The sequence below is a fragment of the Hyalella azteca genome, unplaced genomic scaffold (assembly GCF_000764305.2).
Source record: "Hyalella azteca isolate HAZT.00-mixed unplaced genomic scaffold, Hazt_2.0.2 contig9283, whole genome shotgun sequence".
Lineage (NCBI taxonomy): Eukaryota > Metazoa > Arthropoda > Malacostraca > Amphipoda > Hyalellidae > Hyalella > Hyalella azteca.
Window position 1 is genome coordinate 143,079 of NW_025939357.1, and position 14,849 is coordinate 157,927.

At 36.3% G+C, this 14,849-nt stretch overlaps 1 protein-coding gene across 1 annotated transcript; it reads left to right on the plus strand.

The window, feature by feature from the left end:
* The first annotated feature begins 1,197 nt into the window (after positions 1 to 1,197).
* Positions 1,198 to 11,976, plus strand: LOC108678726 (kelch domain-containing protein 4). The gene is made up of 12 exons (XM_018167191.2): positions 1,198 to 1,299; positions 4,925 to 5,072; positions 6,131 to 6,304; positions 6,532 to 6,648; positions 7,087 to 7,205; positions 7,531 to 7,697; positions 8,067 to 8,219; positions 8,755 to 9,006; positions 9,592 to 9,677; positions 10,685 to 10,777; positions 11,043 to 11,253; positions 11,780 to 11,976. Exons 2-12 carry the CDS (start codon positions 4,965 to 4,967, stop codon positions 11,917 to 11,919), a joined length of 1,620 nt encoding a protein of 539 aa, XP_018022680.1. The 5' UTR covers positions 1,198 to 1,299; positions 4,925 to 4,964; the 3' UTR covers positions 11,920 to 11,976.
* The last annotated feature ends 2,873 nt before the right edge of the window (positions 11,977 to 14,849 follow it).

Sequence of the window (14,849 nt, forward strand, 5' to 3'; positions counted from 1 at the left end):
CTACAGACGCTCAAGTGAGGCGTATCCAAACTCAATTGATAGTAAAAGGAAGGTTAATCACCGTAGGTGTAAATAAATTATATTGGCCGACAATACATACTATTCAAAAATAATATATCTTTAATATTTTGCAATTTAGAGAGAGTGAAACGTTAGCACGGAGAAGGTTCTTCGCCGGTTTAATTTTGATCACAACTTCAAAAACTTTTTGGCTACAGCGAGGCTGGATTTAATATACTATAGAGGTCAGGAACAGACGCAGAAGAAATTACAACACCGCGCTCCATTTATTTTTTCGATTCATAAAACATCACATTTTTAAGTTAGAAAAATCAAGGACCTCTAGTAAGGTTCCATCACACGGAATAATTGCATCTTAGAGCGTCTTGGATATTATTGTAATTGACTCAACCATAACAGAATGACGTGTCGTATAAACGAGTAAGGTTTATAGCTACAAAATTCAAAGTTTGAGAAGGACACAAAACTTAAAAGAAACTTTACAGGATCAACGGTTCGTCTTTCCGTTGGAATCTCTTTCCAGAAACGCTTGTCTACTATAGAAAAACTTTTATCACATGGATCCACTATGCAGTGGATACATGCATAAATGTGTCTAAATCAAATTTTCAACGTTGCTACAATCGAAATATTAATATATATTTCGATAATATACAATCGAAATATATATATATAGTTATTTTACGTTCTAGAACTTTAAATTCAGAACTGTGGTCGCAAGAAGCAGTCATACATGTTTCATTCTGAAATATTGTCTTTATTTTCAGTAAGATAAGAGACGTATTACGCATACAATGATATGCAACTGAGAAGATATTTATACTCTCTTTGAATACAATGAAACCGATGTTTTAACAAGATGAATCATAGTCCTAACGAGTAAAACTTGGAATTAAATTTTATACTTATCACGTAAAACGAAACATTTGATAAATAATTCTTTCCTTCGGTCAGTCTGTCTTTTTCTTCTGCACTGTTAAAACACCACATCCGGTGCACGAATAGGAAGAGAGGCAGACAGACTGCCAGCCGCCAGACAAAGTTGAGAATTTTAAATAAGAAAAAACATAGCCCGTAAATTTTTCCATCATCTCCCTGGGAAGAAGAGAATATTGTTGGTACAGACTAAAATCCGGACCCGGACATATTCTGGTTATGTTTTTTTTTAGTCAGTACAACAATATCTATTTCGTTTCATATGTTCCGGGAAATCCTGAGCACCTGTCAGCTCTGTGCTGCTCAGCTGCTGTGGGGTTACAGCCACGGTTGAAGACAGGCGTAAGTTATTTTGCGCCATGCCCGACTGTGCAAATCACAAATCTGTATATATAGTTGATAATTTGATATTGATAGAATAGATAGGTGTGTGAACTTATTAAGCAGAAGCTTGTGGCTAGACTGCCTAGAATCTCCTCATCTTAACTTTCAAGGATGCTGGTGAGCGCGGGCGTTGCGTCGGCGTCGCCAGAAGCAGGACGGCATGAGCGGCGTAAGGGGGGGGGGCACCGAGACCGGGGCAGTTTGTCAATTTCTGATTCAGACTGGGACACCGCCCACTAGCCACCGGCTGTCCGGCTCTTCTGCGACCGCAGAAGAGCCGCTTCAAAGAACTTATCTAAAACAACCAGAGCATTCACAGGCTGACTCACATGCCATGCCCATGCCCATCCCCATGGCACATCTGACGCACATGCAACATACACATAGAAAATCAATCATTTACAATTGCTTATAGTGATGGGTCACACCGTCACTGCCTTTGCTAAACTGACCATACCCAGGATGGTGCCGTTTTCCGCGGATTAATCTGGCGTAAACGAGGCTCCAAGCCCTTCTACTGGCGTACAAAGAGCTAAAATAACGTTATTGGCGCACACGCAAATTAGTTTTTATGCATCTAAAACCATCTCTTAACTTCTATTAATTTTTTTACCACTTGAAATCAGCAAATACAAGTGTACTGAAAGGATTCCTAATACATTCACAGACGTATTTAAAAGTCTCAAACCATAATATTCTTTCTACACAAACAGTTTATCACTATTTGGTAGAGCAAGGTCAACTATCAACTTTGACACATTTTTCAATGTTCTCACTGAGTGACGGGCACTGCCTCTTTTTGGATCTCAACATTTTCCTGCCAAACGGCCCAGACCTAGTGTTTTGGCAATAGTATGGTGTGCAAAAGTATGATGTCACTATTTCAACCATCAACAAATGCATGGAACTAAGAAAAAGTCTAATATATAGGAAAAAAGTCGAGAAGTGTCGGAATTACGGTACCCACAATGTCGGAATATACTGCGTTTACCCTATCCATTATTAGACACGTTCAAAAATGAAAATTCAGTGCACATTTTACAACTATAACTTTGTTAATTAATATAATGGTTCTGGGTTCACCATCACAAATTCCCATTCCTGTGACCTGTTAGGCTGTTTCGAAATTTGAATTAATTCAATTACAACTACAACAATATGTTGTGTTGGCTCTCATATTTTCTATTATTCAGTTATGATTTGGTATCAAGTTGGTAGCATCTTTTTACACTGAGACCTTTGATTTTTTTAAAGGCGCTGTAAATTATTTCATTCGGGTTCTTTGTCATATCTGGGGAAGTTCTGAATCTGAACACAGAAAATGTTTGGCGATTGACAATTGTCAATTCAATTGGCAGTCTTGGCCACTACTGATTAGCCAGATTAGCTATTAGAAATCTGCGTTTCATGCAATGCAGACGCAGAAGGGGCCATGTACTAAATTGATGCTTAGCAAGAAGAAAATTAAACTTCAAAATTTTCATTTAGCTTCATTTCCTAAAATACAGATTTTTATTGTGTGACAAAATCAAAATGGTGCTAGACTGAAAAGGTTGATCTCAAACTTCAGTAGTGATTTATTTACAAATATTTTATTTATTGTGTGCTCCACAAATGTTTACGTCTTTTTGGCCTCTAGCAGGGTAATCTACCTTTTATCTGGGTAATCTACCTTTTAGCAAAAGTTTAATTCTAGGCAGTTGTACATACCCTGCAACAGAGCAATGCACAATCTTTTGCATCAAAAACTGTTAATAGTACATACCTTTTAGTACCTTCTTATATCAGTATAATAAAACCAAAATTAAGTCTGTATTTATAATAACTAATATTCTTATCAATATAATTGTTCTTTCAGGTACATAATTTTCATCAGGTACATAATTTCATTAAAAGCTATCAAAACCCATTTTATGATAAAACCCAACCATTGTGATTCTAAAAAGCAATGCAATGAAAGGCTTCTTAACATAGTCTCTATAGTATAACTATAGAGGTATTCTAGTACTATTTCTATTCCTGTCTTATTCCAATGGTTAAGGTCACAGCACCCATCATTGTAGTTGCATGCATAATTTACTGTCAAACAGGGTAATAAGGGACGGTTTTAACTTTTGAGCATTTCGTTAATAACTTCTTACCATTGAACATTTCATAAACAAGTTTAAACTCATTTTAAAGCTCTTTCCATGGGCTATTGAATGGCATCTCCAAAAAAATTCCATAGGCTATTTGTAAGGTGCCACATGCAAAATAAAAGTGTCCCAAATTACCCCTGGGAACGGGGTAGTCTGGGACACTTAGAATAAAACTCTATTTTAAAACATTTGACGCATGCTAAGTGTACTCCTCCATTACTAACAGTACTCTGAAGTCCTCCTCTTCCTTTGTAGATGTAGAATAAATTATATTTTTTTGTGTTTTTTTACTCGTTTTTCCATTATTGATATGATTTTACCATATCTATATATTATCGTATTATTGATATGATATTACTGTATTCATGGACAAGCCATTGTGCATTTACAACAACCCTGAAACTGGATGGAATATTTTAATGACAACCATAATATTTCTTGGAGAAATAAATCATTGTTTAGGTAAATTACTCTTCATTCAATGTTGCCCTGTGCACAATTCTATCTATGATGTTCTATGCACAATTTTGTGACGACTGATTATGCATTAATTTTTTGTTGAATGAAATTTTTTTCCCTGAGCAAGGTAAATGTAATCATAATTATTTGTTGTTAATTGATTTTTTGATTGACTGGAGCCTTTGCTAATCAAGGTTCTACTGTAAATGGGTTTTTAGGGGTGTCCTTTATTACCCGTTGCTCAGAAATGGCCACCATTTTTTTTGGAATGAGATACGCAAATTCCGTCAATCACGTTTTTAAGCCAACTCCTGTATGTAACTTTTATGTAAGCAACATTTTTTAATATGGCAATATTTTTTTTTTTGCTGCAGACCTTAGCAGAGGTACTTTTCCAAAATCTCACTTTTCTCACATTTTTCAGGGATTTTTTAGAGGTAGTAAATGTATGATTTCTTAATTTGCTTTATGCTACATAGATAGTAATAATGTTGAACTTTATACCACTATTTTTAGTTTTGCAATATTTTGATTAGTTCAGCTGCCACAACACTTCTACAAAATGTGGGACGACTGTCTCTATTTACCCCCCTGTCCCTATTTACCCCGCCCATCCCTTATTACCCATTTGACAGTATTTACCCTGTCTGCTTAACAGGTTAAATGAATGGTTTTGATATGAGAGATCCCATGCAGCGCTATATTAGCCTATCAGCAACGACTTAGATTAGGTTTATTCCAATAATCTTGCTAATATTTTCTGCAAAACTTGTTATTGTTCAAATATGGTCTTCCTTGCTTAAAAACAAAACTTGAGGCTCAGAATGTTTGTTTCACAACTGTAAATTAATATATTCAGTGCTACAACAGTCCAGTCATGGCTCAAAGTAAGGATATTTTACACGCTATAGTGCAGCTCCATTCAATTGAAAAATTAGGTTTTCTGTTTAAAAGTATAAATTTCAATGTATAATGTATTTTTTCAGGTCTAAATCTATCAGTTTTATCTATAAATTCATAATCATAATGGGGAAGAAAGATAAAAAGAAAGGAAAAGGAGCAGAGAAAACAGCAGCGAAGACACAAAAGAAAACCAATCTAAAGATAAAGAAAACTTTGCAATCAAAGGGAGAGGTGAGTCCAACAGCAGATGGCCAGAGCTGTGTGCATTTATGAGGTGCACAATTTATTGTTATTTTATTTACTTATACATCTATTTTTTTTGACTGAGCAATTAAATAGCTCAATACTACAATGCAGTAATTAAAAAACATATTTGTGCTTTTGGTAAGTAAAATTTAACAGTGTTAACTATTAGTGTTTACTATTAATTGAACTTAACTTCTGTTATTTTTATTCTGATTCTTATGTTGATTTTTCTATTAACTGTTGAATTCACAAATGGGCTTACAATAAATTGTGTAAGTTCTAAGAATCTCTGTCATATCTGTGAGCTTTGAGACTGGTTGTACTTATTTCTAAGCATTTTTTCACTAAGTTCATGAAATGATATTCCAGCAATTTATTTGGCTAGGGTAATATTTGTCATCATTTTTTAATAGCAAAAAAATTATAACAGCTTGGGAATTATTATTTACTGCAGTGGAAATTCATGATGTTGATGCAGTGTCTTTTACAAATTTTTGATGCCTAAAGGTGGTAGCAATATTTTTCTAAAATAATTACCAAAGCTGTTGTTCCATGATCAACATTGTCTTAGTAGTTTTGAACTGAAAAACAATTTATCCTAAACTTGGGGGCAAACTTTATTTGACATGAAATTTCTGGTAAGAGATTTCTGTCAAGAAATGTGTTTATAGACAACTTATCTAAAATACTTGGCAGTTGGCCAAAGACTGATTTATTGGGGCGAGTGAGAGTATATAGTAAAAGATGGTGTGCAGACAGTCAGAGCCAATAATCTCCAACCAACTGCTGACCTGTCACTGGCCATATGAAAACCACCTGTTTCCTGTAACCACCTGCAAAGTAACTTAAACTTGGTTTTTGTCTAGATGAGATTGAGGAAAGATAATAAATATACAATTCAGCTGAGTGTCTGATTCAACAGCATTGCCCTGTTTGTTGGGTCTCAGTTTATGTGCTACTCTGATGCCAACTCTTAATACTGATTAGAAATTAAAATGATCATGATTGGATGTGTTGTCTGACCTCATTTTATCTTTTTTCAGGAAGATATAGACACACTGCTTGCACAGTTTGCAGAGGCAGATCAGAAGAAGCTGCAAGTTGTCGTGGAACTCTGCAAAGCTCCACCTTCTAAACGATCTGCTTTCTCATTCACTATGCATCCTGAGAAGGATCAGCTCTTCATGCTGGCTGGAGAGTACTTCAATGGAATAAATGTAAGTGCAATTACGTATATCATGTTATGCTTTGAAGGACTCTGGTTATGCAATATCTAACACTGTTTGTGTACTGTATATTTTTGTGAGGAAAACTGTAAACTGTACGTTTTTATGAGGAATAATCAATGCTTTCAACCATGTTACCTATTTGCTCCTACAACAATATTTACAATGGATAATTTTTTTATTTTGTTCACAAGTAACTTATTGTTATGAGCTTCCAGACAATGGTGCACAATGAACTGTACAGCTACACAGTCAAGCAAGATCGTTGGCATGACATACGATGTCCTGGTGGGCCACCTCCGAGATGTGCTCATCAGACAGTGGCTGTTCAACAGGTCTGTTATTGGTATCAATAACACGAAGCTCCACAGAATTAGCCATTCAAAACTTACACTCCTGTAGTGACATCTGTCAATGTTTCTTTGATACTATCTTCTTTGTTACAATACAAATATATTATATGATAAAATGTGGTCAAGTCTCAAGTGAAGTGATTGAAGAGAGTATGAGAGTCCTTTTTTGCCTGAGCAAAGAAGTGTGAAGCAATATTCATTAGAACATTCAAATAGTACCTGCTGCAAACCGTGTATTAGATATTTTAGGATGTAAATTGTTCATTTATTGCAATTATAGCTCATATTTATTCAACTTTCTCAATTTTGTCTTGCATTTAATATTTCCTGGATCCACATCCATGCCTAATTTTAATATATTATATATTATATTAATATATAACTATGTATGTAATTATAATTTCAATATAATTCATGTAGAATGGTGGAGAGCTGTGGGTGTTTGGCGGCGAGTTCACATCCAAGTCCCAGTCACAGTTCTACCACTACAAGGATCTCTGGGTCTATTCCATTGCCAACAAAACTTGGAGGAAAATCACGTATGTTTTCAAGTTCATAATTTTACTTTTTCTCTGAATGATAAAATCAAATAAATACAGTAGAATAAAAAATTTGTTGATTGCTGAAGCTTTTTGTTTCAAATTTTTAGTTCTTAGATTAATGCTGCATTCATGTATTTATGAACAAGGTAATGTAATATTTTGTTCTAATTTTATTTCAGATAGTATTGTAGATTTCATAGAAGAGATAAGAAGAGTTTTTATGGAGATTATTTTTCAAAACTTTATTTTATGGCCTATTATACTGTCATAAATTAGATAATGTAAAGCTATTACGAAATCATCATCTTATTTTATGTTACAGAGCAAAGGATGGTCCTTCGGCCCGCAGTGGCCACCGTATGGTGCTGTCTCAGAAAAAACTCTTCCTTTTTGGTGGCTTCCATGACAATGGTTTCGACTACAAATACTTCAATGACGTACATGCCTTCGACTTAGAAAATTATCAGTGGTTAAAACTGGAAATTTCAGGTGTGTTGGTCATTGTTATTTGCTCCTGTCATTTATGTGCAAAGGGAATAATGTAACATCACTTATTTCGCACCGAGCTCACTAACTTCAGTATAATAGTATTTCGTTTCATTCGCCTGTATTTGTGTTCTTACTTATCTCATTTCGCTGTTCATCTTTTTGTTTACTTTGCTACTGTGTTGTTCCTGAATATTTTGCTCTGGAAAATGTTTGAATATCTCATAATGTTTTATTCGCCTGTATTTGTATGCTTACATATTCCATATCACTGTTCATCTTGTTTACTTTGCTACTGCGTGATTTCTTCAATATTTTGTTGTATAAAATGTTTGAATGTGTCATAATGTTTGCATATATTTGGTGTGGCAGGTAAATTGCCGGATGCGAGGTCTGCATGTGGCATGGCAGCTCTCAATGATGGCCGCCTGCTGGTGTATGGGGGCTACAGCAGACAAAAGCTGCAGGGAGCCAAAGACGACTCAGGCGTCATCCACACGGATATGTTCCACTTGGTGCCTAACAGTCAGTATTATATTTTAAATTGTTTGAGCCCTTCAACACAACCACGTTGATGTTTTGCTAGTATTCTTATCTGTTCGTGCTCAAATATGATAACGCAGAAGGAGATATTTACGTACAAGTCAATAGCACAGGTGCGCGCATTGCAGCTAAGAATATAGTCCATTGATATGTTTAAACAGTGTATTGTTGATTTGTTGTATCTTAGATTCATGTTACTCTCTGTTAATTATATTCACAATGAAATTCATGTACCTCTGTTTCTTATCCGTCAAATTTCAGACAACACGAATTTTTTAAGTTATGAACATTAGCATGACTACGAATTGAGCTTCCCTGGGCAAATTTTTACTCTCCTGCTCTTTGTTGAAGTGTTTGTCACATCTGAGCAGAGATCACGGAATAAAAATTTAATACCGATATATTCTACCACCTAATTGAAATGCCATGTTTATAGAATTTAAATAATTGTTTAAGAGAACTAAAAATGCGAACATGAAATGTTTGTATTTTTATCAAGAAATGTTTATCTGAGCAGAGCATGACACCACGGGACTGCAGTACAAGTGGGTGCTGGTGAAGCAGAGTGGGGACGTTCCCAACCCTCCTCGCTGTTCCTTCTCGTTCAGTGCGTGCTGCTCCCTCGGCCAAGCCGGCACCTGGCAAGATAAAGCTGTTCTTTTTGGTGGCGTCAATGACATTCAACCTCCTGATGAAGATGAGAAGCTCGAAGGAGAGTTTTTTAATGACCTCTTTTTACTTGACATGACCAGAGGCTCGTGGGTCGAGTGTGAGTTGTTCCTTCTTGACACAAACTCTACGCAGTCACGATGAAGTACATCATTTCTATACCATTCTATGATCATTAATGTGAAAAATTCGCTGCATTTATTACTTCGCATCTTGCTGCTCAAAGTCAAACAACAATACATATATACGTTAGCAAGAGCAGCAACATAACCATATATTTCTAGCCTGTGTTGGTGCTTGTTCCGATGGGGAGACGCGGCAGCGAAATATTAGGGGTTTTTGATCTCTTAGAATAGTGTTGATGGACTAAAAATTCAGAATAGAAATGATCGTTTGTACTAAGCATTTACAATTCAATGTTTCCATGTCAAGTATTGGCACTGAAAGTGCTGACATTTATAATGTTGCAATAATCAAAATTTATAATCAATTTTATTAAATTTATAATTTATTTAATTTTTTTTTAATTAATAAAATCAATTCTTTTTTTTTTGGTGGAATGGTGAGTGTGCGAGGCCTTTTTAAAAAAAAAATTTTTTATTGTATCAAAATTTCTGTTATTTGAATAGCTTCGTTTCATTTCATATTCAGTGAAGTATGTTGATAAACTTGGATTATCGTTCAGTGCAATTGAGTGGCAAACGAAGCGCAGCGGACGAAGAGAAGAAGAGGAGAAGAGCCGAGGAAGATAAGGACGACGTCGAGATGCCGGTCAGTGTTTTACGCACACTGAATCATGCATCAATGTGCCCAGTGGCTTTTATTTGATCAAATAATAGATGGAAATTAAATATCTGTCTTTTTAAAACTTATCTCGTGTTCTATAAATTTTTTTAAATGATTATAGAGTATGAATGCATTTTAGATTGTTTTATGTAAGGGGTATTGACAGCTTATTAGATATCATTTATTATGAGCGTGCATCACAGCGGCTAGCTGCCACGCAGTCCAAGTTGTCACCTACGGGAATTCTTTGACCAAGTCTGTTGGCTAAAATTCAACTCGTAAATAAGATATCAGGCTGAAAATTTGAATGGCATCCTGTCTATTCATTTCCAAACATTGGTCTTTAAGATAACTTGTATGAACGTTGTATTACTAACGTTATCTTAAAGGATAGAAAGCACTGCAGAGATCGAAATGTGGTCGTGGCGGTTACGAGATTTAATGAAGATAGCGACTCACTCCACCTCGTGCCTTGTTGATGGTTATACAGCTTTGTCATTCTCTTGTGTCTCACTGAGTTTACGCCTAGCTCATGCTCGCTCTTACGTTAATTTCGAAAGCAATACAGAAAAACTTAAAATTTGGAACTTTTGATGATAGAGTAATGAGGAAGAATAACAAATAAGCGCTCCTGTTGACCTACTTAGACCATGCATTCAAAAATTAATATGCCCGGGAAACCAAGTTAGTAAAGATACTGTCACTGATGTCCCAAAAGTTAGGAAAAAACAAACTAGTAAAATAAATAATTTGAATTAAACATCCACGAGGACCAGCTAAATTCATCAAGACTAAGTATTGACGATCTCTGGCACATTAATTCCTGTAGAAGCTCTTGTTATACTGTAGAAGCATTAATGTTATATATTAATTCTCTTGTTATACTCGCCAGGAATTTGCATCAGTTGACTGAGAATTCATACTTCTGAAATTATGTTCGGAATTGTACTCTTCTAAACTGTTATTTTTAACAAGATGATTGTTTTCCATAGGACGTCCAAGAAGCTGATGATGCTGCAGCAGAGCTTACAAAAGCATCTTTGGAACCACAAGTGCACACGGTTGTCACGGATGGAATATTTACGGTAAGATGGTACTTAATGTTACTTGCAGCTTATCCATTTTACTCATTAAAACGGCGATAACATAAAGACGTTGGCTATCATTGTGTTATCTTCGTGACTGCAATCATTTATTCCTATTTCTTTGGCGTGATGCTGTATTCACTAAGAATAAATTCACATGTCATAAATTAAGTATAAAAGTTGTGGTAAAATTATGTTTCTTTTCATGAGAGCCTCTTGAATGCAATCGAGAGTTCACTCGCTACTGTCGAATTTATGTTTTCAGTTGACAGTTGACATGAGAAGCAGCACAAGTGCTGCAGCCAGCAACGAGCTGGGCTCGTCTCTCGTGGCTCGTGCGGCCGATAAGAACGTCTTCTGGCCTCCGCCGAGAATTTCTGGCGGCCTGTCGGTGAGGAGCGGCGTGCTGTACCTCTACGGCGGACTCTACGAGGAGGGCGACAAGCAACTCACGCTCAACGACTTCTATTCTTTAGGTTAGCTAATACGAGATTGTTTCGAACTTTGTTTTCACATGATTGTCAGAACTAATGACTTCTGCTCAAACCCTTCGTCTATTTACATTAACTTGGGGCTTGTAGATGAGAACAGCATTGACGTGGTCTTAAGTGTTGAAATTCTTATCACGCGATAATTATCTCTTTTCATGAGCTAACTGCGTGACCGAAATGAACAATTAGTCTTTAAATCAGACCCCAGGATGCCTAATTCTTCCAAGAATAATTATATTAAGCCTAGTAGCTACGATTACTGAACTCTTGATCTCTCTTATCAGCGACATGAGTGTGTATTGAAGTATTGAAGATATTCAATGAGTATTGAAGCTATTATGTAGGGCTAAATTGACCACACTCATGCCGCACAAGCCAACCGCCTGCTCACCTCATATTCTTTCTTTATTAGTCTCAGGTTTGGCCCTGAGATTGTGTGTAGTCTATAGTGAGTTTTACGTAGGATGAAAATGTGATTTGTACTTCACCATTTATTCATTCGTGTGCACAGATCTGAACAAGCTGGAAGAATGGCGTGTCATCAAACCTCTCGATCCTAAAGACTTGGAATGGTTTGACTCTGAAGATGATGAAGATGACGATGATGATGATGACTCAGATTCAGAAGATGGTAGCGAAGATGATCATTAATGCTTCCTCTTCAAATTAAATCTACTGAAGAAGAAAGTATTTTAATGCCCTTCAATTCTGATACGGAATCTTTTAGGCAACTTGTCCTTGTCATACTCAGTTACAGATTTGATCTTAGATTCAGGCATCTGGCCTAACTCAAATTCTAAATTTTTCCATGGTATGGCACTCCAGACGAGAGACGTTAATTTTCTTTTGCTATCTATGATATATTTATAGTTTCTCGAGCTTGACAAGTTCAAATTATAAAAGAAAAAGCAAGTGGTTTATTTTAAATTAGCAGGTTAGACCGATATTGCCCAGGATCGATAATTCTTGCAGTTTAGAATCTCGTCATCACGAATCCGTTGATATAAAAACTATTTACTATTGTATGCTAATGGAAGAAGAATTCCTGTGGAAGATATAACTTACATTTGATAAAATAAGAAGTGAATAATATAAGAACAATTAAGGACTGTGTACAAGCTTGGAGTTCATCATACCAGAAATCCCGGAAGATGGAGGTAGTACTGTGCAGGCTAAGGTCGTAAGGATCGGCCACACGCGCCTCACTCACAGCTACCTGATCGAACGCCGTCCAATGCCGTATTGCAATGATTGTTTGGTCCATGGTTGAACTAGTAGAATATAGTTCAACCATGGTTTGGTCAACCATGCCCCTGACGGTCTTGCATATTATGGTGGCTTTCAACCAGATTACGATCGAGAAACTACTCATATTTCTTCCGACGCATGGTTGAACTATATATACAGTGTACTAACAAGTTCCCAAAAACAACTAATTCTATCGTGTTGGAAGGAAGGAGAAAGTTATAGGAAGATTGCTAGCCACTTGAATGTTCCTTTTAGTACAGTTGATTGAATACTATGCGTCTCTATACATAATTTAAATCACTTTTCCTGTTAAGTTTGTGTACTTACATACATTAAAATACGATTTTTCAAGTGTACGAATATTTATTTCCCCCCACTCAGCCACTGTACTTGTTCAACCACGTTCCGACGATCTAGCTGTAAAATTCTAAAATCGAAGGAAGTACAAAAATTCTATCAACAAAGGATTTGTCATATTATTATCAATTATTTGTAAGCATTTACGAAAAGATCATGCGACAATACAGTTCTGAAAAAAAACGCTCATTAACCGCGGCCGATGCCGGAAAATTATGGAGACCTGCAAGCGCTGAGCTTGCACAGGTGTTGCCAACACCTGCGCCTCCTGTACCACATCCCTGCTAACATGCCGTTGGAAATTTAGCATTATTCGCAAGTTTTAATTAACTATCTCGAAAAAATCACTGTGTATTAAAAAAAATACTTAATCACTGTGAAAGTAATAAAAAAAATAACTAGCTAATCCCTGTGGGAGTACTAAAGGAAGCTGTTCGTAATGAAACTGCCTAAATAAACGCAATAAAGAGGTTTTTCACTTCTCTTTAGATTAAAATTTTTACAAGGTCATCATTTAGTTAGTGGAATACATTACAAATAATGGTTCCTTATTACATTTGTTTCTGTCATATGAAATCTAAAGTTTTTGATAAGAATTTATAACAAGTTACTCACATTTATAGTAATAAATATCGCAAATTTTGCTAATATGGTGCTTCAAAGTAAACGCAAGGGTTCATTCTACATATTGAACAATTCGCCTTCGGTAGATAGATGGGCATATCGGTCTTTGATGAAGACATATACAAATATTTAACCAATATAATTTTGAGGAAGGCAAAAGCGGCCTCCTAAATGCAAGAGCCTTTTTTAAGATGTTATCGCCTCATAGAAGCAAGGCGTGGAGTCACTGGAGCGGCCTCTTAAATCAGTTTTTTTTAACTTACGCTTAGAACTACTACGGAGGACCGATTGTTAATGTCATGTTATTATCTACTTATATTTCAAATTTGAATGAAATCCGTTCATAATTGAAGGAGTTATGAGTGCCACAGTTGAAAATGAAGTTAGGTTTTCCGTATTAACAAAAAATTTATTGATATTGATGAAGTTAGGTTTTGCATGCGAGCTCGCAGGCGAGTTCGCAGGCGAGTTCGCTGAAGTGTCGAATCGGTCTACGGAGGGCTTCAAATATAAACGTGAGAAACATAGTGAGAACCTTTAAACTCACACAAGTAAAATACAATCCGTGCAATGCTGTAATGAATTTAAATGGAAAAGATGCGAATCTAATATTGTTTAACTAAAACTTATGGTCGTTTTTTTCTATTTTTTTGCCAAGACTGGCAAACACTAAGTAAGCCACCTCATTGCAACACGACTCGTGTAGCAGAAGTTGAGACGTCTTTTCAGTATCGAGGCGACATGAGGTACGCGGTCTAGAACTCGTTCAATGGGTTAGTATTGCTGCGGCGTCTGACGAGTGTGGTTGTGAGCGAATTATCGGATGCTACTTCTCAATGTTAGGCTGCCATTGGACGTATTGAGAATGCGCGAAACATGCCTTATTTTCTTTTCCGATTTATTTGTTGTATGATAATATGTTCCAATTGTTACGTTGCGACAGTAGAAATATTGTCGATTGGGTACAGAACGAATGCCACCAGTGAAGTTAGCGGTGGCGAGCTGTTATGACAACTGAATATATCTCTCTCTTTGCAATGCTTCTACATATTCGTGTATTTCTTTGTTACTTTGTATGTTGCTGACGCCATAGTCTCGGTGCAATCCAACAACTTAGTACGTGAAGTTGTGTTTTTTTATAGGTGTCTACAAAGCTTGCATTCAAGCTGTCTCCAGTTGTACGTAGAACATGATTACGACTCCGTTGACTCGCACCTAGACTTGTACGCATGCAATCGCGCAAGGTGCCCTACCGGTTATGATTCAACATCCATTTGCTCTCATGGCGGGAAAGATCGCCGATTTAAATTAACGCTCCTGAATTATCAACACGAAAACTGAAAGCACGCTTG